Source organism: Emydura macquarii, unplaced genomic scaffold (assembly GCF_026122565.2).
Source record: "Emydura macquarii macquarii isolate MOO-44397 ecotype Brisbane River unplaced genomic scaffold, CSIRO-AGI_Emac_v2 contig_1947, whole genome shotgun sequence".
NCBI classification, from domain to species: domain Eukaryota; kingdom Metazoa; phylum Chordata; order Testudines; family Chelidae; genus Emydura; species Emydura macquarii.
Genome location: NW_027132084.1, coordinates 151,302 through 177,082, shown reverse-complemented (window position 1 = coordinate 177,082; position 25,781 = coordinate 151,302). Strand labels below are relative to the sequence as shown.

At 38.7% G+C, this 25,781-nt stretch overlaps 1 protein-coding gene across 2 annotated transcripts in view; it reads left to right on the top strand.

The window, feature by feature from the left end:
- Window positions 1-25,781, top strand: part of TRAPPC9 (trafficking protein particle complex subunit 9) — a 420,270-nt gene that overhangs the window by 290,427 nt on the left and 104,062 nt on the right. For both annotated transcript variants that reach the window (XM_067558312.1, XM_067558311.1), the window contains one exon: window positions 9,153-9,263. In XM_067558312.1, coding sequence (XP_067414413.1) covers window positions 9,153-9,263 — 111 coding nt within the window. The remainder of the gene's footprint in view (window positions 1-9,152; window positions 9,264-25,781) is intronic.

Here is a 25,781-nt window from a genome sequence, read left to right as displayed (position 1 = left end):
GTGATGCAAGGTGGGTGAGGTAATATACTGTATTGGATCAACTTCTGTTGGTGACAGAGACAAGGATAGAGTTGGGGAGCGGAGCAGTGGGTAGAGCAGAGGAGCGCCTGCAAGGTGCTTCCTCTGGTGTCCACACCCTTTTGGCCAACCCCTAACCCAGCACTGCTGCTCTGATGCTCCCTCTGCCACACCCCCAGGTTGAGCAGCGCTCTGGATCTGCTCTGATAACACTACACCACTGGCCAGAAGACTGGCAACTGGCACACATCTCCTCAGAGAAACACACCCCATAGATTGAGAAGCTCTAGTCTAACCTGTTTTTAAAAATCTCCAGTGATGAAGATTTCACAACCTGCTTTGAAAGCCTTTTCCAATGCTTAATTATTCTTATAATTAGAAAGTTTTTCTTAATATCTAACCTAAATCTCCCTTGCTGCACATTAAGCTGAAGACTTTTTGTCCTACCTCTGGGGAGATGGAGAACAATTGATCACAGTCCTCTTTATAGCAGCCCTTAACATATTTCAAAGTCCCCCTGTTCAAGAATAAATATGCCCAGTTATTTTAATTTTTCCTCATTGATCAGATTTTCGAAACTTTTTAGCATTTTTATTGCTCTGCTTTGGACTCTCTCCAATTTGTCAACATCATTCCTAAAGTGTGGCACCTGGAATTGGACACAGGACTCCAGCTGAGGCCTCACCAGTGCTGAGTAGAGCAGGACAATTACCTCCCGTGTCTTACATACAACACTGCTGCTAATACACCCCAGAATGATATGAGCACTTTTTGTAACTACGTCTCCTTGTTGGCTCATACTCAATTATAATCCCAAAGTACTTTCCAGCAATACTGCTGCCAAGCCAGTTATTGCTCATTTTATATTTGTGCATTTGATTTTTCTTTCCTAAGCGAACCACTTTGCACTTGTCTCTATATACTTTCATCTTCTTGATTTCTAACCAATTCTCCAGTTTGTCAAGAATTCTAATCCTTTTCTCCAAAATGCTTGCAACCCCTCCCAGCTTGGTTTCATGCACAAATTTTATAAGCATATTCTTCCTTCTATTTTCCAAGTCATTAATGAAAATGTTGAATAGTACCTGATCCAGAACAGACCTCTGTGGACCCTGTTAGATATGTCCTGGCAGTTGGACAGCAAACCATTCAGGATTACTCTGAGTATGGTCTTTCATCCAGTTGTGCACCAACCTTATAGTAATTTCATTAAGAGCAAGTATCCCTAGTTTGCTTATGAGATTAAAATAAATCATGTCTACTGCTTCCCTCTGTCCACAAGGCTGGTAACTTTGTCAAAGAAGGAAATTAGGTTGTTTTGGCATGATTTGTTCTTGACAAATCTGTGTTGGCTATTGCTTATCACACTGTTATCCAACAGACGCATACAAATTGATTCTTTAATAATTTGTCCAGGTATCAAAGTTAGATTGACTATTCTAAAAGTACCTGTGTCCTCTTTGTTCACCTTTTAAAAGATAGTTACTGTGCTTGCCTTTCAGTCCTTTGTCCTCCATGTGTTCTCAAAGATAATTGCTAATGGTTCAGAGATAGCTTCAGCTAGTCCCTTAAGTACTCCCTATGTTGAATTGTGTCAGGTCCTGCCAACTTGAATATATCCAACTTATCTAAATATTCTTTAATCTGTTTTCCCCCTATTTTGGCTTGTCCCTTCCTCCTTGTTTTTAATACTAATTGTGTTAAGCATCTAGTCATAATTAACAGATTGTACCCTTGGCAATGTTACAATTTCATCCATTCATTCCCCTTTGTCTTTAGGGTTCTGAACAGTTGTATAATATTTTTTCTCTCAATAGGCACAGTAGACATAACAAGAATCTTAAGGCAGGGCTACACTTAAAAAGCTGCACCAGTGCAGCTGCGCTGCTGTAGCACTTTAGTGAAGACGCTACTACACCCGTGGGAGAGCTTCTCCCATTGGTGTAGTTAATCCACCTCTGAAAGAGGTAATAGTTATGTTGACAGGAGAAGCTCTCCTATCAACATAGTGCTGTCTACACTGGAGTTAAGGTCCATATAACTACATCACTCAGAGGTGTAGATTTTTCACAGCCCTCAGCAATGTCATTATACTGATGTAAATTTGTAGTGTAGACCTGGTCTTAGTATTTCATTACTTCCCTTCTACCTTTTTCAAATAATGAAGATTTTCATTTATAGATTGAAATTGGAGCCTAATGTTTCTCTTATGAACATTATTCCTGTTACGTTCATGTAAATACTTCAAAGTGACAGAAGTTTTTAAAATGAAAATAACTAAATCATCTGCAAATAGTGCAGTTCTGGACCCCTATTTACTAAAGACGGAGACAACTTGGTTTAGAGAAGAGCAACAAAATAGCTTGCAACATACAGGGACTGATTTTTCAGGGAAGATCAAAAGTTAAATATGGAAGCTCCATTTCTTAAGACTTCTAAAAACTAACCTGAACAAAATTCTAGTAAACCTACAATAAGGAACACTGCTGCGGGGGATGTTCCAGATAAATGATTCCCAGATTAGTCTCTGAATCAGTGGTTCTTCATGGGGTGTTTGCTAGTGGTTTGTAGAGAATTGGGTGGGTATGTAACAAGCTGTTGACTTTCTTCCTTGTTTCTAGCTGATTCTGCTGTCTTTCTGCCTTTTCTCTGCAAAAAGGATTCTAAAGTCCTGTAAAAACACCTGAAAACATGGAAGAGGGTCCAGCCTAGTTGCCTGCAACAGGGTAGCTGCTACCTAAAAGAGGGAAGGAAATTAAAGCTATATTTCAGGGATCATGCCCACCAGCAGGCACAGAAGGCCCTTGGAAGAAGTGGAGGACCAGGTGGTTGAAAAGGCTGCAGGGAGAGATGGAGAGAAAGACAACAGATGGTAGTGGAGAGAATAAATAAATATCCAAAAAAGAGAATGGTTACCTTCTTTTAAACTGGATATAACACTTTACAGCATTAAGCAAATGTTGCACATGCATAGGGACCACTTGGGAATTCAGATATCTCTGCAGTTTATTATTTGGCTCTTGCAGAAACAGGATAGACCAAGTGATCTCAACTTTTCCAATCTGTGATCCCCAAAGTGCACACTTTTGCCTATTGCCACCCCATATCTCACAATACTTTGCATCCAGGTCCCAGCATTCTCTTTGATGTATGGGAGAAAATAACAAAACATTAATGTATCTTTCTTGATGTCCCCTCTCATGACTTGTAATGTTACAACCCCACCCACAACAGATTTTTTGATCTGCCACTTGGGCCCACATCTTGGGGGCTGCTCATCCATACCATCAGAAGACTCGGGGCAGCAGATAACTTTATGAAGTTGCTGAATGCTCCACAAGTGAGGCAAAATCCTGGCCCAATGAATGATGTTAATATGAGTTTGCTAATGACTTCAGTTGGGGCAGGATTTCACTTAGTCTTTGGAGCTGCTGCTCTCTGCCTGCCAAAGGGCATAGCTGCCTGCATGAAAAATATTGATGGGGACAATTCTGTAAACTAACCCTGAGAATTCCTGCTCATAGTTTCCACTACAGTGCAAACTAAGAGTCCCTGTGTATTTTTCTTATTCTGTGAAGATATATCATGTACCAGGCTTCTCAGGTCATTATAGGGTAGGCAACACTCCCCAGTTTAAGTTTTTGTCCCCCTATGTGTGGAGCACAAGCCAGGCCCTATTGGTGGTTAGATACCATCTCTGAGCTTGACCACTGATCTTGGAACCTTCCCGTTATTTCCTTTTTGACTATGGGCAGTGACAGCATCTTCCTAGCCAGGTCTGTTTTAAATTTTAATTTTGAGAGACTTTTGCCTCAGGCTTTTAACTGCTCACACACCCTCTTCTGCATACTCAATATTAATGGATACTTGTGGTTTTACTTGGAGCAAACTATAGCCCTTAGAAAACCCTCCCAACTTTTTCTTTTGCTCAGAGAAGTGGTATCATACTGTAAAAAAGTGGGTTGTGTTTATTAATGGTTATATGATTGTATCTGATGTTACTATGATCTGTGTGCGCTAAAACTTAGGTTAGCCTCCACTGCTTGTCTCAGAGATGTTTCCATCACAAACATTTGCAAGATAGTCACATGGTCCCCCTGCACATTGTTCCGACAGGTTAATGATCCCCGAGAGTCAATAATGAGTCGATTAATGACTAAATGAATTGTATTATAAAACAACAGGAATAATATAGATTTTTAACCATTTCTAGACTAATACAATAGAATATGAAACAGACAATTACTATACAATATAAACTGAATTTGAACTGACAGTTAACTGCAAGACACAGAATGATTTTAAACAGACAGTTAACTGCCAGGTACAAACTAATTTTAAAAAGACAACAAACAGTTAACTGCAAGTTACAGACTGATACGGAGGAAGGAATGTAAAGCTGCAACACAGACCGACAGTTAACTCCTTACCATCCAGGCGAGAAAGACGCACAGCATAATAAACATAAAAACTCGAACTCGGCCGGCTAACAGACGATTTGTGCTCGGGGGGAGACACAGGAGCGGGAAAGTCCGGACCAGTTGATCAGGCTGGTAGTTCGGGAAGGCTCTCAACCAGGGGCTTGGATAAGACCCCTTTTATGGGCTTTGTGCCAGCACCAGATTGGCCGGGGGATACTTGCAATAGGTTTCGTTTCCTGCTTGATGTTAAGTTTCATTTCCCATATAATGGTCAGTTAAGTTTCATTTCCCATATGTGACGTGGGAGCCGAAGGCACAGCCGATCGCGTAGGCATACCCTAATAAGGTCAGGTCGTGGGTTGACTGTTAGCACCGAATGGGTGGGGAGGGGGGGTGAGGGGTGGTCATGGCAGAATTGGTGCAGCGACACACACATTCTCAAAGCACTATTACTTGATCATGTTATCTAGGATGGAACATATTTTTTCCGCCCATGCTGCAGAACCTCCTTCTAACATAGATGAGCAGATCCCAAAATTTCGAGCCCCCTGTAGTTTTTTGTTTCTTTTGGGGTTGTCTTTATTTGAATATAATTAAAATAACTGTTTTTAGACACAGGACCATATATTATCTGGATTGAATGTGTGTGGCTGTCAGAAAGTTTAGTTATTCGCATGCTCTGAGAAAGAAAGTTTTATCAAGATCAGGAACTATTTTAATTTTAGAAAGGTTAACAAATCTTCTCTCTCAAATTCATTGACTGGAATGGTGCCATTTACTCTGGTGTTTTGTGAGTACTAGGTTGAGACAGAGATCTAATGAATAAGACAATTGTATATCTAATCTTTCCCTCTGTTGAACTTAGGTTGAATTTTTTTTATTCCCATGAAAAATGTGTGATTAGATCTTTTGCTGATGGCAGGTTTTACCATGATTAAAGATTTTGTGAAGGCATGATGAGCGTAAAACGTTTTTATTCTTCCGTAGTTTAGCTTTCTCAAAGCGATTGATTAGCTAAACCTGGAAGGCAGCTGGAACTAATATTTCACATGCATAGTCTTTTAGGTAGGACAGAGCCAAAGAATAAGACAGAAACAGGCATATAAACTTTTAGGTGGGCAGAAAACCTAAAATGAATTGAGCGCTAAATAAACCAGTCTTGTTCTTCATGATTTAGCACTTGCAAATTTCCAATTGGGGTGAAATTGAGGAATGTTTCAATAAGTCAAAATAGTGAAGGTTGAGATTGGGAAAATTGTGCAATTTTCCCAAAGACTGTGTGAATCCAATAATACTATATGCAGGGTGAATAAAAAGACTTCTGAATGAGGAATAGTATCACAAAGTAATGAAGGAAAATGGTAACATCTGGCTGGGTGGCTAAAAACAGGAATATGGAAGTATAAAGAAAGCAAATCAAGGAATATGAAATAATCAATAAAAACTCACCTAACAACTAGAATTATCAAAGCTTTTTAGACCTAAATGGAAAAAGATGCTTTTCTGACACACAAAGATTATACACATTTTCTTAATGTTGCTTCCCCTTAATTGGGTATTGCTGCTTCTACATTAATATTCACATAGATTAAGGTGGCTCACAGGTCTGTATTACATATAATGAAAATATTAGTGCTATACTTTAGGTGGGAAAGTTGTTAATTTTAATATGTCACAAAATTCTAAATTGTATCTACAGCTAAATCTAAATTATAGCACTACTTAAATAAAAGTGCTAGATTGTATTTCTTTGTTCTTAAACTGTTTCCTGGGAATAAATAAATATTTTATACATTATATTTCAGTGAGTGTATTGTGCATGATGGCCTAAGTCTGGAACATAGAATGGCTATACTGGTTCAGACCAATGGTCCATCTAGCCCAGTGTCCTGTCCTCTGACAGTGGCCATTGCCAGGTGCTTCAGAGAGAATAAACAGAACAGATAATCAAGTGATCCATCCCATCAACAATTCCTAGGCTCTGACAAAAAGCAATCCCTGCCTATCCTGGGTAATAGCCATTGCTGGATCTGTCCTCCATGAACATATCTAGTTATTTTTTGGACCCTGTTATAGTCTTGGCCTTCACAACATTCCCTGACAAGGAGTTCCACAAGTTGACTGTGTGTTGTGTGAAGAAATGCTTTCTTTTGTTTGTTTTAAATCTGCTGACTATTCATTTCATTTGGTGACCTCTAGTTCTTGAGTTATGAGAAGGAGTAAATAAGACTTCCTTATTTACTTTCTCCACACCAGTCATGATTTTATAGACTTCTATCATATCCCCCCTGAGTCTTCTCTTTTCCAACCTGAAAAGTCCCAGTCTTATTAATCTTTCCTCATATGGAAGCTTCTCTATACCTCTAATCATTTTGTTGTCCTTTTCTGTACCTTTTCCAATTCCAATATATCTTTTTTAGGGATGGGGCAACCGGATCTGCAGGCAGTATTCAAGATGTGGACGTACCGATCTTGGCATCGAGGCAATATGATATATTCTGTCCATCCCTTTCTTAATGATTCCCAATATCCTGTTAGTTTTTTTGACTGCCACTGCACATTGTGTTCTCATTTTGTGTAACGTAATCTTTAGTAAATATTGTGGATTGTGACCGATGATGTGATGGAGAAAATATGTACAGTTTAGAACCTTCGTAACATAAATCTTACAGTGCAGTACTAGTTTTTTGTGCAGCTGTATCCATATTATTCCTTGAGATAGTGAAAAATATAATTGGCATATTTGCCAAGAAATGTTTATGTAATGAATGATTTCTAGAAATAGGTTTGGGGTGTGGGAGAGTAGATGATGAGTTCTAGGGTACTCTACTATGAGTTGGAAGCAACAAAGGAGAAGAGAGACCTGGGAGTGTGAATCAATCACCAGTGTGATGTGACTGAAAAAGACAAATATGATCCTAAGACGTATTAGACAAGACATTTCCAGCAGAACCAGAGAAGTATTAATGTCATTGGTACAATACACTAATAAGCCTTCATTTGGAATATTGTGTACAATTCTGGTTGCTCAAGTTCAAGAAAGATGAATTTAAACTAATGGGTGATCAGGGAAAAGAGAGCCTATCTTACAAGAGGAGACTCGAAGAGCTTGCCTTTTTTAGTCTAGTCTAGCAAAAAGAAGGCTGATAGAGGATATGATAGATTTCTAGAAATACATCTGGGGGTAAATACCAGGAAGGGTGAAGAGCTGTTTAAGCGAAAGGACAATATTGACATGAGAATAAATGAGTATACACTGGTAAAGGACAAACTGAGGATGGACATTAGAAAAAGGTTTCTAACAATCAGAAAAGTGAAAGAGGTTCTGGAACAGCCTTCCAATAGGTGTTGCGGGAGGCAAACAACTTAATTAGTTTTAAGAGAGGGCTTGGCAAATTTGAGTTTGATTGTAGGACAGGATTGCTTGTGATAGTAAAGGGCAGGGCTCACTTCCAGTTTATATCTTATGTTTCTTAAAGTTCATTTTTCAGGGTTTCATCCAGCTAATTGCAGGGGTTAGGAAAGGATTTACCTCTCCACTCCTCAAAAATGTATTCTGATTTTTTCTGGTTTTTTGGTTTTCTGTGTTTATCTATATCTTTTGAAGCATATGGGATGGCCACAGCAGGAGATGGGACATTTGACAGAGAGGGCCAGGGTTCTGAGGTGGCATGAACATATTCTCTGTCAAGTGTAAGGTTGGCTGGTTCTTGCTCATATACTCAGGGTCTAACTGATTACTATATGTGGGGTCAGGAAGGAATCTGTCCCCAGGACAGATTGGCAGTGACCTTAGGGAGTTTTTACCTTTCTCTGTTGCATGTGGGTATGGGTCACTTGCTAGGATTATCTGGGTATGTCTTACTTAATCATTTTCCTGTCATCGAGGATGTGGGGGAGTGGGGTTTGGGAACTGGTGCACCAGAGTCCCTCCTATTCTCTGCTCATTGCACATAATTGTCTATTCTTCTGTGGGCTGTAATACTTTGGTCTAATTTCAGTTGTTGGGTTTAGTGTGTGGGTACTGAGTGGTATTAGTGGCCTGTGATATACCGAAGATCAAGCTAGATGATCTGGTGGTCCTTTCTGGCCTTAAACTCTGACTGACTGACTACCTGTCTCGTGCTTCCTTTCTGAAGGAACACGGAGAATCTAAGATTTATGAAATACTGTTGTAGAAGTCAGTGTGATAAAAAAATGTATTCTGGTTGTCACTTTTTGTTCTTCATATAGATAAGTGATACAGTACATGGAGTTGCCTCTCTGTACACAATCTGAAACAACACTGATATTTGTAGTTTGGTTCTTAAAAGGACCTTGTCAACAAACTCATGTATATTAAAACTGTTTTAAGCGAACATTCAAAGAATTGATAAAAAATCATTTGCTTTAATGCAGGCAGACTTCTAATAAAGATGGTGCTGTATTATATTTGGTACTTTTGAGGACACTTAGAAGTGATCCCACAAGATAGGTGACATAGGCATGTGCACAGAATTAGTATCATTAAATTCTGTTCTTGTTCAGCTATGCGTGCTCTTTTTCAATTTCAAGAAGATTTAAGCAGTTAGTTTCCAAGGAAAAACTAAGATACCATTATAATTGGAATATATGACATATATAACTTTAGTAATTCCATAATATATATAATTCAGATAATCTATAATTTGTTACTAAATCTATAGTATTAATTTATTTTTCCTTTCCAAACAGCACCCGACAATGCCATCTACTCCTTGATGTCTTCAATTCAACAGAACATGAGCTGACCGTTAGCGCTAAGAACAATGAAGACCTAGTTCTGCATGCAGGGGAATGTCAGTGGTAAGTGCCTTTGGCATTAGAGATCATGCTATAGCTTTATTCTCTCAACTTTTGTGAGCTATTCATTTTTTTAAAATGATTGTGCAGTTTCATGGAGCGTAGTCTATTTTTGTTTCTCTGAAGATACATCTTTGAGTTTTAAGAATTTCTCTGTGTAATTTTTGGTTGCAGTTTTTTTCCACTAAAATTAATTACAGGGCACAAGGTGATAGTTACTTGTGGAGCGAAAGAATAGGTTCAGCATTATATGAATGACATGGATTGACTGGCTATGTTGGATTGGCAAGCTATGTTTTCCTAAAAGTTTCATAATATAATGGCTCTTGATGCACTTTAAACACAGTATATTTTCATGTTGAAACCTCACTTTTTAGTCATTGAAATAGATTGAATTCACTGACATGTAATCTTTGTGCAGAATAGAGCTTTTTCATTCAGTTCACTTCTACCATAACAACCATTCTGGGGAAAGTTGAAATAGACCAAAAAAAAAAAAAAAAAAAAAAATGGAAACGGAGAAAGAGAAAGCAGGAGCAATTACAGTAGGTTAGCTCTACAGTCTTTTTCCTTCGTTCATCTCCTTGGGCATTTATCTAGGCAGGAGCTCTGACAGGAATTCTCATCCCCTTTTCTAACCTGTCCACTTGACAGTTGTTAGACTGATTATTCCTAGGGGCAGGTACCATCTTTCTTTAATATTTGGAAAGTGCATGGCACATAGTGGACACAGTCCGAAACAAATAATAAATAAATTAGTGTTGAGATCATTATCCTATCAATCAAATCCTTCCTAAGACCATATTTCTTCTCTGATGCTTATAAGAAGTGATTTTATTTTGTCATTGAGGAGAAAATCAGTGTTGTGATGCCAAAATATTAACAAGAGGCTTCCTCAAAAAGTTCCTGCCTCACACAAATAAACATTATATTCTCTGGGTAAAATATCCAGCCTCCCTCCCCCCAGATTCCCCCTCCGCAAAATGCCATCAGTTACATATTCTTTCTCCCCTTCCTCTTCCCATATTGTGGGGAGAGGTGAGTTGGTGTGGGTTTGAGGAATGAGTTTACACAGACTGTTTTAGGAGTTTTAGGGAGAAAAAGTTTTCCTGGTTGATGGTAGGGAAATCTGGCTCCTTCGCACTCTCTGAAAGGTGTTTCACTGCCATCTTTTCCATACTCTGAAACAATAATGGAAGATGAAAGGCAGGTTGATATTTGACAACATAAAATGATGACTTATTGAATTAAGATCTGCACTTACTTTCTTAAGAGCTCTCAGTATTTTGCCCTTCTGAAAGGTGGGATTGACTGTCTACCTCGAAAGGATCTTGCACTTCCCTTTTAGCCTTCATCAGCAAAGAAGGCCATATGTCCAAACAGGCTGTGGAATAGAATTTTCTGATCACATCCAGAAGCTCAGTGAGCACCAGAGTTCTTAACCCAGATACATTTTGGCTTTCAATCTCTTAAAATCCTGCTCTGCTGTCGTGGATGTAGACAACTTAGTCTTAATCCAAGTATTTTTCTCTGAAAAATAACCAGAAATTTGCTGTCAGTGAGAGGTAGCCAAATCAGCCCCTATGAGAAGGCAAATTTCATTAAACAGTCTCTCTACTATATGCAATGATTTTTCTTCTCAAGAACTTGCAGATACTTTGCATCTCACACAACCACACCACAAGATCTTAGGAAATGTTTGTCGTAATAAGTCAACTTTAGCCCAGGGCTTCTATCAGCAATTCTTTAGCTGTCCTGTACCTTTCTTCATCTCTCACAGATCATTATTGAACCAAGGTTACTTTGAGGATGAAGCCACCAATACCATTGATAGTGGCAGATTATCATGAAAATAAATTCCTCACTCCTTCAGAATTGTACTACATTCTCAGACACATAGAGCCAATGATTTTCCATGAGAGGGATACATTATCCAGCCCTCTAATTCTAACCCAAACACTAGATCCAAAGTTGAGTCTGCAGCTACCTGGGACAGTCCTATAATCATCATGTTGGCCACAAAATCCTGGACTGAATATGAAGATTCATCATCTTGTATCAATGTTGAAATTACTGAGTGTTGTCAGCCTTAGTGATTCCAATGCTGCAGCATTCAGGAAATTCATTGTCTCAAATTGAATCTGCACCTTTGCCATTTGTTTATTATACAATTCACATCTTCCATGGTCCCTGCATTAAATAAGACAGTAATATGCAGTCTTGTGTACTTTGTTTAATTAAAAAAATGGAAAAAAAATGAAAAAACAATCACTAAGATGTGCACATGCCTAACCGTGGTAAATGTGCAATTGTGTTGCTGTGTCCCTTGCCCCTTCCTTGTCGCATCCCTTCCAAATTGTTTCTGAACCTCAATCACATTAAAAAACAAAACAAAGCTGTACATTCTTTGGAGTAAGGATTAAATCTTTCTACGTCTTTTGTGAAGACCCAGCACAGATTTAGGTGGTATAAAATAATAAATACTATAAACACCTTTTAAAAATAGGCCTACAGCATAGTGGTCTTTGTTGAGTCAATAAGTTTGAATAAGTGGCCCCTTTTATTTTTCATTTAGATTTAAGGACTTTAATTTAAATAGTCTGAAATGCCAATATCATAACAGATGTAAACATTTCTAAGTACTTTACTCCTCTAATAGGATAATTTATCAAGGAAAAACTTCACAGCTTGTTCAACACTTACATCTTCATATTATATGCTCCTATCGCATTAATTTGATTTTAGTCCCAGCACAAAATATTTGAATGTTATAATCTGGGTTAGAAATTGCATTTACCTATATTTGTGTTGTTTTAATTTATCATCTGTTTCAAATGTATAATAAGTACTTTTAATTGTAAGCTTTTTACTGCATAGCTCCTACTGTGCCTCCCAGGTTATACACTTAGTATAATTGAACATCTAGACAAATTTAAATTGCATTTAAGAAGGACCTGAGAAAATGACCAAATGCCTTATAGTGAGAAGACTGAGTTTATTACCCACAAGTAAATATGAAAAATGCAGAAATTAGCTGCTTTCAACCTTCCTGGCTGTCTAGGGACAGGGTGATCTGGGCTTCCCAACAGAGCCTTGCCACTGGATTCTCACTTGCTCCTCTTTTCCCATCTTCTGCACTGGCCTTTGCTAGTATGTGATTAGGTGTTTGATTTGTTTGCCTCCAGTCAGTTTTTCCTTCTTTGTTCTTTCTCCATCCCCAGTATCTCCGTTATTTCTTTTGTCACCCCTTCCTAATATTTCCCTCCGTCCTCTTCTGTTTTGTCCCTACCCAAACGCCTTGCTTTCCAGCCCCTATTTCAGGGCTTGTCTATATGGAGGCTCAGTGCACGGCCGGCTGGGCTGTAAATCTGCAGTGTACTACCACACACAACCTGGCCATGTGGACTCTGTTATAATGCACCAAAAGTTCCGTGATGCACTGTGACAAATTACTGTTTGAAACAGACTGTGAACAGCATCAACATTCACATGTCATTCCACTCAACATTGTAAAGCTTTATATATTTGGTGCTTTAAGAAAAGTGTGCAGTTCCCTCCCTTCCCAACCATTTCTGTAATACATTATAACACTGACTGCAACAATTGTCTTATCCTGCACACTAATGCAGTCACGGGAGCTTCTTGGTGCTGCTACAACAACAACAACAACAATAATAATAACTGAGTAACTAATGAAGGTTACTGGATAACCATTGTAGTTTGTGAAAAAGCATAAGGTTGTATATGATATGTTCTGTGGTCACCATTAAATAAATAAATAATTTAACAGTTACATAACAATAGCATCTGAGAGAGCATGTTACTTTTTTCTTATATGTTGAATGAGGAAATATGAAGAATATTCTTGGCTTACCAATTTCTATTCTGTATCACCTTTGTATGGAGGAATGACCAGCAGTTCAGGAATGACCAGTTAGCTTGCTTCTTCTATCTGAGGAAAAGAGAAAGAAGCATAAATTCTTGCAAATCAAACGTAAAAGTATAATTAGGCAGGCCCAAAAAGAATTAGAAGAGCAGCTAGTAGAAGATACACAAATGAAGAGCAACATTTTTTTAAAGTACATGAGAAGCAGGAAGCCTGCCAAAGAACAGTGCAGCCACTGCATGATCGAGGTGCTAAAGAGCACTCAAAGAAGACAAGGCCATTGTGGAGAAGCTAAATGAATTAATTCCATTGGTCTTCACTGCAGAGGATGGCTCAGACCTGAGCCATTCTTTTTAGATGACAAATCTGAGTGATGGTCTGAGATTTAGGTTTCACTAGAGGAGGTGTTGGAACAAAGTGATAAATTAAATAGTAATGTCACCAAGACCAAATGGTATGCACTGAGGAATTTGAAGGAACTCAAATATGAAATTGGAGAACTGATAACTGTGGTATATAACCTATCACTTAAATTAGCCTATGTATTACACGACTGGTAGGTAACTAATGGAACATTGATTTTTAAAGAAGGCTCCTGAGGTGATCCTAGCAATTATAGGCCAGTAAACCTAACTTAATTACCTGACAAATTGATTGAAACTATAATAAAGAACAGAATTATCAGACACATAGATGCACACAATATGTTGGAGAAGAATCAACAGAACTTTTGTAAAGGGATATCATGCCTCAGCAATCTGTTGGAATTCTCTTAGGATGTTGACAAGCATGTGGACAATGGTGATCCAGTGGATATAATGCATTTAGACTTTCAGAAAGTCTTTGACAAAGTCCCACACCAATGGTTCATAAGCCAAGTAAACAGTCAAGGTAGAGAAGGGAAGGTCCTAAAAGATAGGAAACAAAGGGTAAGAATAAAATGGTCAATTTTTGGAATAGAGAGAAGTATACAGCGGGGTCCCCTAAGGATCCGTACTGGAACCAGTGCTATTCAACATATTCATAAATGATCTGGAAAAAGGGATAAACAATGAAGTGGCAAAGTTTCAAACCATACAAAATTACTCAAGATAGTTAAGTCCAAAGTAGACTGCAAAGAGTTACAAGGGGATCTGACAAAACTGGATGGCTGGGCAAGAAAATGGCAGATGAAATTGAATGTTGATAAGTACAAAGTAATGTGCATTGGAAAGCATAATCCCAAATATACATACAAAATGATGGGGTCTAAATGAGCTATTACCAGCTTAGTGTCATCTGCAAACTTCCTGAGGGTGCAATCCACCCAATCCTCCAGATCATTAATGAAGATGTTGAACAAAACTGGCCCCAGCACCAGCCCCTGGGGCACTCCGCTTGTTACCGGCTTCCAACTAGACATCGAGCCGTTGATTCTAACTTTATTATTTAAAGTGTGTGACAGTGTATCTTCATGAAAATTCCACATTTGGCTATAACAGTAGTAGTATCTTGTGTAGTCTTTCTTCCTCCCCAATGCTGTTTAGTTGTTACATTTAGTTTTTTTAATGTAGGAGATGCTACTGCTCAATTCTACAGGGGTCTATTAAGAGACTCTTTTGTAAGAGTGTTGAAATGGAATGAATGTAATCAGTAGTAACTCAACATATTTGTCACAGTGGTTTGGTATTTAACTACAAAATTAAAATAGCAGAATGTAGCAGACAGAGCTCTCGAAAGGAGCTTTATTATGTATGTTAACAAAAATAATGTATTGCCAGCGGCAGTGATTTTAATTTATTGAAAAACTTAGTTATGGTAATTATTGTGTTTCTTACTTGATTATCAAGCCATTAAAATTAAATTTCATGACAACCCTCGTTTACACATAAATCACTTCGTAATTTATGGTAATAGATGTTATCTCATTACATGCTTCAAGATATCTAGTTTTGTACAGCTTATCATGCATTGCCTTTGAATTTACATTCTGTGCACAGCATGTCTGGTATTGAAGAATCTCAAACAACATAATCAGTGGAAAGATTTATCATGGTGATGATCTGAGTAGATCAACCCTGTCATCTGTCTTTGTGGTGCACCATAACTGAGTTATGAAAATCTTTCATGCATATGAGATAAACAAAGATTCCACAGTCAATAGCTGCAGATGTCATAATACCCAGACTATAGGAATGTCTTGGTTGAGTAAATGACTGGCAATAAGGAGATCCTTATTATTGCTAACCAAATGAAATCTTCCTATGTAAAAATGTCTTTCCAAGTGTTAAATATGTGAAAATCTGAATCTATTTAGGGAGTTGATGGAATCTCCATCCTTAGAGGTTTTTAAGGTGTGGCTCGATGAATCCCTGGCTGGGATGATTTAGTTGGAGTTGGTCTTGCTTTGAGCAGGGAATTGAACTAGATGACCTCTTGAGGTCCCTTCTAACCCTAACATTCTATTATTCTCTGAGTAAATGGGATGCTTCTAGAGGGAAACTGTTTTTCCTGTGCATTTACAAAAAGGCAGCAAGAGTGTGCCAAATATTATAGGTGGGGCAGGTAGCAACGCATGTAATTAATGCTCAACATTGCCATCATAAGACCTTTTTTCAGTTGCTTTTAACTTTCCCAGTTTGGGCTGAAATTTTCCATGCTGGGTGTCTGTTGCAGACTGAATTCTTCTGGAAAATTTCAGCCAAAAAGGATCAGCTGTTTCAGAGAACAAGATTAGGGGAAAATACATTGTTTTGCCATTTTAAACATTTCTGGCCTCCTTTTCTGTGAAAAGCTCTAGGACCCCCATGCTTTGGAGAAGGGAGTTGAAATTTGGTAAGGGGTGGGTGGCTTGTGTGTCAGGTCGCTTTTGCTATATCCATCAATATCTGCCAAAATTTGGCCTGGTTATAATCTTTTGAGAGATTGCAGATTGCACATACTCAGGCCTGGTCTACACTGACTGGCAAATTCGGTGGCTGTCGACAAGAGTTATGCAAGCTACGTAGCGTAGCGTGTGTAATTGACATTGATTTCCTAACTTCTGTTCTACGCGTTTTCTCCACTATGCTGCGTCAACAGGAAATGCATATCCGTCGATGCAGCCCTATGCTCTTTCTAGTGGTGGTTTTAATAGATCGATTTCCAGATCGATTGAGTGTGTCTTCACTGCCGCTCAATCAAACCGGCTAAATAGATCTGACGGTGGTAAATTTGCTGCCATCAGTGTATACATAGCCTCAGTAGAGATGTCTTACAGCTGAACAGCTAAAATACCTGAAGATTCCATCCATGCGGACCATGCTCCTTCCCCTCACACTTTGTGTATGATTAGATTGCTCATGCACCTTCCCCATTGAGCATGCTGCTGTCCAAGGCTGCAGTTCCTAGCTGCTGAGAGCCAGTATGAGGCTGGGCACCATAACTGACATCAGGGAGCCTGTCTCTCCTGTGCTCTGAATGATGAATCCTCCCCATTGGCACCCAGACATTGTGGAGGAGGAAACCATGTGACTTGAATGCACAGGGGACAAGAATAGGACTGAAGGAAAGAAATAGATTGGTACAAGGAGTTTGGTGAGATTGGGAAACAGGACTGGAAGTTGTTGGGCAAGGATTGGGACTAGATGCAAGTATGGGTACAGGACACACTGCGAGTTGTTGGGCAAGGAGACTGGAATTGTGACCTGGTGCTTGGGGTGGGAGAAGACTGGGACTTGTTGGGCAAGAGGACTGGGAGTTGAGAATTGGGGGAGCCTGGAATGCCTTGGGTAAGAAGACTGAGATTCCTAGGTGTAAGGAGAAACTGAGCGCCATTGTGGAAAATGGGTGGAGGGAGAGAGGATTGGGAACCATTTGGAGAGGGGACAAGAAGTCAGGTGGGGGACTCGACCTGGCTGGCAAAGAGACTGGGATTGAAATTTGGGGGAGATGTAGATCAGAGTGATGACTGGGACTCTGATTGGGGGACCAGATCGGGAGACTAGGGTCAGCTGGGCAAGCAGACTGGGATGTGTAGGCAGAGAAAGTGTGATAAGATTGAGGAGCCAGAAATGGGTAAGATACAGGATTAGGACATGATTGGTTTGGAGGGAGTGGGACAGAAGGGTCAGGATGTGGGGGAATAAGCAGAAGGGTCAGTGACCACTAGAAATACTTCCCTCCAGAGCCTGGAATGGAACGCATGATCTCTGAATCTCACTGTTCTGCTGCTGTGAGCAAATATTTGTGAAACCCAATGGCAAAGTGTGTCTCATCCCCTATACCTCACCCCCAAGTGATAGTCCACATTGTAGCTTAGGCCTGGCCTGAACATGGCCTAAAACATGGAGGAAGGCCTCATTTTTTGGAAGGTAGAATTAGGGAAGTTAATGAATCATCAGATTGAAAACAGAATATTTGTGCTAAATAAGATAAGTAAATAGTCAGAAAGCTAAGAAGACAGAATGCCTGAGCCAACTAAGATAAGAGGGAGAAAACTCAGGGAACTATTTACTAGGAACTAGATAACAAGGGACAAGAAAAGTAGAGATGAGGTAAAGAGGAAGTTGAATCATGAATAGCTCATGCTGCACAGGGTTTGGTTCCTGCAAAGTAACCAATCCAATCCAAAAATGTGTGATGCAATGTATAGTAAACTCAATGAGATGTATAACGTATAGAGTCTGACCAGCTCAGTGTAGCACTTCTGTATGCCAAATAAAGATACCCGAGTGACGAAGGCTGGAGTCAAACTGAGTTCTTGGGATGCCAAGTGGAAAGAGGCCTTGGAGGGAATCCCAACACAAATGAAGGATGACTACTTCTTACTGCTGTTGCTCACTCAGGCTATGTTTACACTGATGGCGGCAAAATCGCCGCCACCAGATCGATCTTTCAGGATCGATTGAGCGGTCAGTGGGACCCGCTCAATCAATCAGGAAGTCGACTGAGTAAGTACACCCCCTCAAGTAGTGTAGCGCTAGGTCGACGGGAACAGGCTCAGCGCAGTGTGAACAACATGCAGAAGGGAAGCTGAACAGTCGATGTCAGTTACGCAAACTACTCTGCGTAGTTTGCGTAACTCTCGTCGACTGCCACCGAATCGCACAGTCAGTGTGAACCAGCCCTCAGTTAGCTCAAATGGCAGAGGTTTATGTGGTGGATCCAAAGATTCCAGCCCTGCTGATGACCCATGTAGGTGTCAATATGATGCAAAATGGATTTTTTTCAGTTTGCTGTTTTAGAAACCTAGGAAATTGCACAAACAAAATCGTGTTAAAAGAGCATTATTTGGGTTGCAAAGTAAAGAACTCAAAAGTTAAGAAATGCCAAAATTAAGATTGCCTTTGAGTGTTTAATCTCTCCATATTGTTGAGGAGATGCAGCTGAGCAGTGAAGCTCAGTATATATAAGTGAGTTGCCAGGTGAACTCCTGAGTAGTTTTGGAGCAAGTTTGGAGAGGGAGTGTGTGAGGCTTTTGTTCAGTTCTATGCCCAATGGCCAATGATGGATGAGTGATTGTGAACTACAAGAGATGGACCATGTTTTTTCTCTCTGCTTGAGAGCCACTCACCTAGAGACTTCCTCCAGGAGTCACCCCCATGGGGGGAAGGGAAATATGAATAAGGAGCTGCCTCTGAAACATTTAGAAAGTCTGTAACTAACTTTATCTCCCTGCCTCCCTGTGATTGAATCTGAAGCTCTGAGGTGGACACTTCGGGTCAGCAGTAGCAGAGCACTTTAGCTTAGGCATCTGAACAAAGAGGGAGGATGTTGGGGGATAGTTGGGCAAAATAATGTTTTATTTTTGTGTTTATATATATGTCAGTATATATACAAGTAGTTTTGACCTTTGACTTTTTGTTTGTATGTTATCTATTTCTGTTTGTCTGCCATGCCTATTTTGATTGAAAGGTTATTGAGATGTTATGTAAGTGTTCATAGAACACTTTACATGGGGGGTCCTTGATCATGATTGGAACTCTCAGTGCTACAGTAATAAAAATGTGAACTATGAAAATAAATAACGTTCTCTCTGAATGATCAAAAATATATATCCTGGAAAGTTTCATTTCTGTTGATTAGATGCACAGTTGGCGAAATGTGTAATTGCAGAAGTGGTATTATGTTGGAAAAAAGCTGCATGATCTCCTGCATACTTGATATTCTTTATTCTTTAATGGTGTTGATATCTAATTTGTACTTAAATGCTCAACATTTGAGTGCCATAACTTGCGAAAAATAAATATAACTAAAGAATTCATACGACATTTTCGTTACCCATGTACACATGTTGTAAATGTGTATGACAGTCCAAAAACAATACAGTAATTTACATAAAATCTGTTCTAACATAAACCACTATTTATTCTGTCTTGGTAAATATGTTAACACTGTTTGAGTAAATCACAGTTATGGCTTCTGTGACTGCCAACATGTTATTTAGTTGGCACTGTAGTGTAGCATAGGGCATATTTCCTATATTTACACTCTCTTCCGTTAAGTTTTATATATATAATGACAAAGCTACTATAGCCAAGGTCCTGTGTGCTCTGCTTGAAATGGGACTGAAATTTCACAAAATGCCCCTGGGTTTCTATTGCTAAATCTATGCCAAACGGGAAATTCTGTGGCAGCTTCAAGTAAACTAAAAAAATTGCAATTTTTTTTATTCAACTAAAACATGAAAATGATTTACTGCTATTAGAGCAGAATTGTTTGTTTACTGTAATATTATGTTTAATATGCACTTCAATTTTGAAATGTTTCCAATTTATTTTTTTACCACCCCCCAAATCCAATTTTTAATAAACCACAGAAATATGTATTAACAAAATTTTACTGCGGTAGAGAAGTTGTAGGGGAAAACTTGCAGCTGGGTAGGGAATGGCATTGTATATGGCATCAGAGAGACCAATAATAGAATACTACACTCAGCTCTGGTGTCCACAGGGCTGGAGAATGTCTTACATAGTGAGAGACTTAAAGAGCTCATTCTGTTTAATTTATAAGAAGATTGGGAGGTTACTTGATTACAGTGTATATATAGTTTCAAGGAGTGAGAATACGAGGGACTAACGGGCTCTTTAATATAGCAGAGAAAGGCATGGCAAGAAGCAATAGCTGAAAGTGAAGCCAGACAAATTCAAAATAGAAATTTTTAAGTGAGGTGTTTAATCACTGGAAAAAACTACCAAGGGAAGAGGTGGATCCCATCTCTTGAAGTCTTCAAATCTAGACAGGATGCCTTTTTGGAAGCTATACTTTAGTCAGACATGAGTTAATGGGCTCAATACAGGAGAAACAGGATAAAATTTAATGATGTGTGACACTCAGGTCAGAGTAGATGATCCAGTGTTCCCTTCTGTGTCCTTAAGATCTATGAACCTACGAATGTGTGATGCTTTTAGTAGCCTGGAGGAGAAGATGTTTGGGTTTTTAGTATATGGAAAGTGCTGAGTTCCTTTTCTTAGCCCCGGATCGCACCTTTGCACCTACCCAAGCAGTATCTGCTGAGGTATCCAACAACAACAAGCACATTAGCTTTGTTTCTGGTAAATATCAGTAGTGAAATAATTAAGTGTTGATGTGTACACTGTTGTAATTATGTTTCACATATAACACCCTCTGATGATTGGGGGATCTGTCTGTACAACTTATGAATTCTGGTTGATATGATAGTTGTTACTCTGAAAATTGCTTTTTCATGAATGCCCCTCTGTATGCATACTCTCCGTGAGCTGGCAGGGTGTGTCTGTTCTGAATCCAGAGGCTTAAAACACGTAGGATCCTGCAACTTTTAAAAAATCTTTAAAAACAAAAAGAAATCCATTGTCATTATTTATGCTGAACAATAATGCCACACTGTAGTGAGAGCAAAAGAACAGATGACCACATAAAATTTTCATATGTATCTTACAAAGACACTTGATTTTTCATTTTTAGTTAAAAGTATAAAAGTCTAAAGTTCCCCTCCAGCCCCAGTATGACACACAACCAAAGTAAGTTCTCCATCTTTGGTAGGAGCACTTGTACTAGTACTTTACCATGTCTTGGATTAGAGCTCTTATATCATTTCTTTTCAGGGGCACTGATCTTATGTATTGCATTGTCTGGTCCATTTTGCTTCCAGTTTAATTCAGGAAAGAAGGCAGCACAGTGACTTGAAATTGCAGAGCTGGCCTTTCCAATTTTGGGTGGGCATATGAAACATTTTTACTCTTCCTGTACCCAAAATGTAACTATATCTTGTCCCCCCACTGTGTACATAGGCAGCCTAAGGATTTTTGGGAGGAGTTGGGGTGATGATCATTTGGGTACACCAAAAGTTAAATGACTCTTAAATAAGAAGTGTGTATATGGGAGAGGGATCTTTTGGGGATTATTGAGGCATACTGCTTAAATGTATATGGTTAGTGAGAACATCCAAAGTTATAATTGCAAGGATTTAAAAAAAAAAAATAAAGATAAATATTTTGGAAGGGATATAAAACTTCATGCTGCGGTGCATAAGCCATCCTCTAATTCAGTGTTTCTCAACCTTTTTTATACAAGGTACTGCCTTGCTGCCTTCCTAAACTGTGTCAGGGAGATCTCAGGGACTGGCGCCAATATGCAGACCAGTCGTTGAGGAACACTGCTCCTAATTAATGGGTTTGGGAAGAGACTTTCATTATGTTTTTCCCTTAGATGTCTACTGAGGTTTTCTTTTGCTTTCTTCAGAAGCACCTGTTGCTGGCCACTGTCAGGAATAAGATGCCGAACTAGATGGAATGACAAAATTCTCTGTTCTCTTTTATCCTTCCCACATAGATTCTAAGGTCAGAAGACACCACTGTGATCATCTAGTCCAACCTGTAAAACACAGAGCATAGGACTTTCCTGAATTAATTTCTGTTTGAATTAGAACATATCTTTTAGAAAAACCATCTGTTCTTGGATTAAAAATTGCCAGAGATGGAGAATCCACCACAATCCTTAGTAAATTGTGTCAATTGTTGATTAGCCTCACTATTAAAAACTTGCATCTTATTTCCTGCCTCAATTTGCCTAACTTTTAACTTTCAGACATTGGATCTTGTTATACCTTTGTCTTATAGAATGAAGAGCTATTATCAAATATTTGTTCCCCATGTATGTGTTTATATGTTGTAATCAAATCACTTTTTAACCTGCTCTTTGTTATGCTAAATAGATTGAGCTCTTGGAGTCTGTCACTATATTACACATTTTCTAATCCTTCAGTCATTATTGTGGCTCTTTTCTGAACCCTCTCCAATTTATCAACATCCTTCTTGAATAGTGGACACCAGAATTGGACATAGTATTCCAGTAGAAATTGCACCACTAGCAGATTCAGAGGTATAATATACCCTCTCTACTTCTACTAATTATCCCCCTGTTTATGCATCCAAAGATTGTATTAGACCTTTTGGCCACAGCACTGGGAGTTAATGTTCAGCTGTTTGTCCACCATGACCCTGAAATCTTTTTCAGAGTCACTGCTTCCCAAGGTAGTCTTTTAAGTAATATCTTGTAAGTATGGCCTATATATATTCTTTTGTCCTAGATGTATAGGTTTACATTTGGCCATATTAAAATGCATAGCATTTGCTTGCATTCAATTTACCAAGCAACCAAGATTGCTCTTTATCAGTGATCTGTCCTCTTAATTATTTACCACTCCTCCAATCTTTGTGTCATTGCAATCTTTATCAGTAATGATTTTATGTTTTCTTTCAGGTCCTTAATAAAAAGGTTAAATAGTGTACGGCCAAGAACTGATTGGCATTAATGGTGTTAACCTATGTTAATTCTTTATTAATTGATTCTTGCATCAGCTGTTCTATTACTTTGCCCAGGATTGATGTCAGGCTGACAGGTCTATAATTAACCGGATCATCCTGTTTACCCTTTTAAAATATTGGCACAAGATTAGTTTTCTTTCAGTCCTCTGGAACTTCCCTACTGTTCCAGCATTTATTGAAAATCAAAAGTAAGGATCCATTGAGTTCTTTGGACAGCTCATTTAAAACTCTCAGATGCAAGTTATCTGGAATGGCTGATTTATAGTTGTCTAGCTTCAGTAGCTACTCGTCAACATCCTCTCAAGGTACTGTTAGCATGAAAAATGTCTCCTCATTATCATGTGACATTACTACGTTATGTTTTTCCTCAAATATAGAACAGGAATAATTACTAAATATGTCTGTCTGTTCTTCATTATTATTGACCATTCTACTATTTCCATCCAGTAATGGACCAATACCATTATTAGGGTCACTTTGTTTCTGACATAACTTTTAAAAAAAATCCTTGTTTTTATTATTGTCTGCTAGCCATAGAGCTCTCCCTCTGTTCTTTGGCTTCCCTTATCAATTTTCTGCAGTTCCTAGTTTCTGATTTATAGTCATTACTATCACTGTTCTTCCAATTGTTTTATCTATCTATCCATCCATCATTCCTTTCCCTATTATCATCTGTCAAGACAAGCTCTAATGTAGAATTCCTCTGTGTTTGATTCTACCCTTTTTGATTTAGGAAATTGTCATCAATAATTCTTAGAAATTCCAAGGATATTTTAATACTAGCAGCATGAGACCTTCAGCATATGTTATCAGATTAAAGTCCCCCAGGATCACACAGCTTTTTTTCCTATACATTACTGATAGCTGCTTAAGGCGCCATTAATCCTGTTCTATAGTATGATTTGATGGTCTGTAATGGTCACCAACAGTACTCCATTTTGTGCTTGTCTGTCAGGAGATTTATTTGTTTTTCATTAAAAGTGGAACTCAGATGTTTTTCCTTCAACCCCAGATTAGTTTACATTGGTTTTGTAAATGATTAGAAATATATTTTTGTCTTCAATAAAATCTGAGATTCAGCGTCACATTTGTAGTTGTGAACTGCAGACGCCTTAAATTCACACAATATATGTCAGAGTAAGGCATTATGCATTCAGAATCATGAAAATCTGGCGTTGGTAAACTATAAAAAAAGAGGAAGAAGTCAAGATCCCATATTACCAGCTGTTTACCAAGGATGTTCTGCTTATTAAGAAGCTTGGTTTTATTAAGGAAGAGGAGAGATTCATATTGTTTGTTTTAAAAAAATGTAGGGGAGGGAGGATGGGCAAGGATAAGGTACTGAGTATCTGCTGCTGTGCATCTTTATTAGTAGAAATAAAGGTATCTTACAGTAGCTCCTTTACATGAATTACTCCACCTCTGTGCCAAATTCAGCCAGTCTTCCACAAAGTCTGACACCTTCCGTTCCCTTCTCCACATCCATCAACATAATCTTATTTGGCTTAGCTCCCTTCCTATATGTAGCACTGTCCTATATCACAGTCCCAGTCCTCCCTTCCTCCTTTCTGAACTGTGACATCCACTGTGGCTTACCTAGCTATTAATGGCAGTTTCAGCATAGCTGTCCTGTCTCCCAGCCTCCCATCTAAGATAAGTATTGATCTGCCTTCCATAAAAGCCCCCTGTGGCTGCTGTTCTGTCCTCCTATCTCTCGTCAGAGGTACACTGCCTCTCTTTTTGCCTTCCTCCCCACTCTTTCTTGCAATCCCAGTTACTGCTTGGGTGGAGGTTAGGCAAGCTTCAAACACAATCTTCTTTCCTATAATATAGTTTTGCTAGGTGCAAACCTGGATCCTTTTGCTGTTCGTTACCAGATTTCAAAAAAATACATCTTTTTTTTTAAACACTGTGCAAACTGATTCTAAAACAAAATGTTTTACTATGGAGTTTAATTTTTTTATATACATCACCTAATGAAATCTAAGAACCTACAGTACTGGGGGATCGGTGGCTCAGGGAATGAGTAACTGGATATAGAACCTTTCACTACCAGGTCATAGGTTCAAATTGTAAAATGAATTTGATTCCCAGTTGACAGGTGCCCTTATTTTTTTTAAAAAAACCACAACCCACCATAACTGGGCATTGCTGTTGACACTGTCAGCAAAACATCAAAAGCTAAATTGGCATAGGTAGGGTGACCAGATGTTCCAATTTTATAGGGACACTCCCAATATTTGAGGCTTTTTCTTATATAGGCGCCTATTAGCCCCCAGCCCTCTGTCCCAATTTTTCACACTTGCTATCCGGTCACTTTAGACATAGGTGTCATTGCAAGTCAGGATTGAATGTGGGGAAGTTTGTACTATTACTTACTGTGTTGTAATTGCTCTATGGATAGACAGATGACTTCAGCCTCTAGAGGTATCTGTATTTAGGGATGCTCACACTATGTTACTGATGTGGTAGCACTGTGGCTATTTCATTGAAGGAAAGAGGATTGTCTTAAGTTGATGCCAATTATGCCTGGTTTAATGCCCAGTGGTTTTACTAAGGCTGACATTTTCACACCACATCCGTTTGGTTCCATACCTAAACACTGATCTCCTGTAAAAAGATCATACTGTTATATAGTAGACTTCCTGTAGCTGCAGAAAAAATATTCAAATCATATTATTTTACAAAGTGATTAAAAAGTCATTAAAATAACTGTAGTATTAATAGCTATATGACTTTCTTCCAAGGAGAAGTCATTTCAGATCACTTCTTCAACACTTTGAATCCATTCTTTAATATTGAAATGCATTTTCTTCTGTCTTCATTAACTGAGCAGGATAATATATATTATGGTAGTGTGTAGTTCCG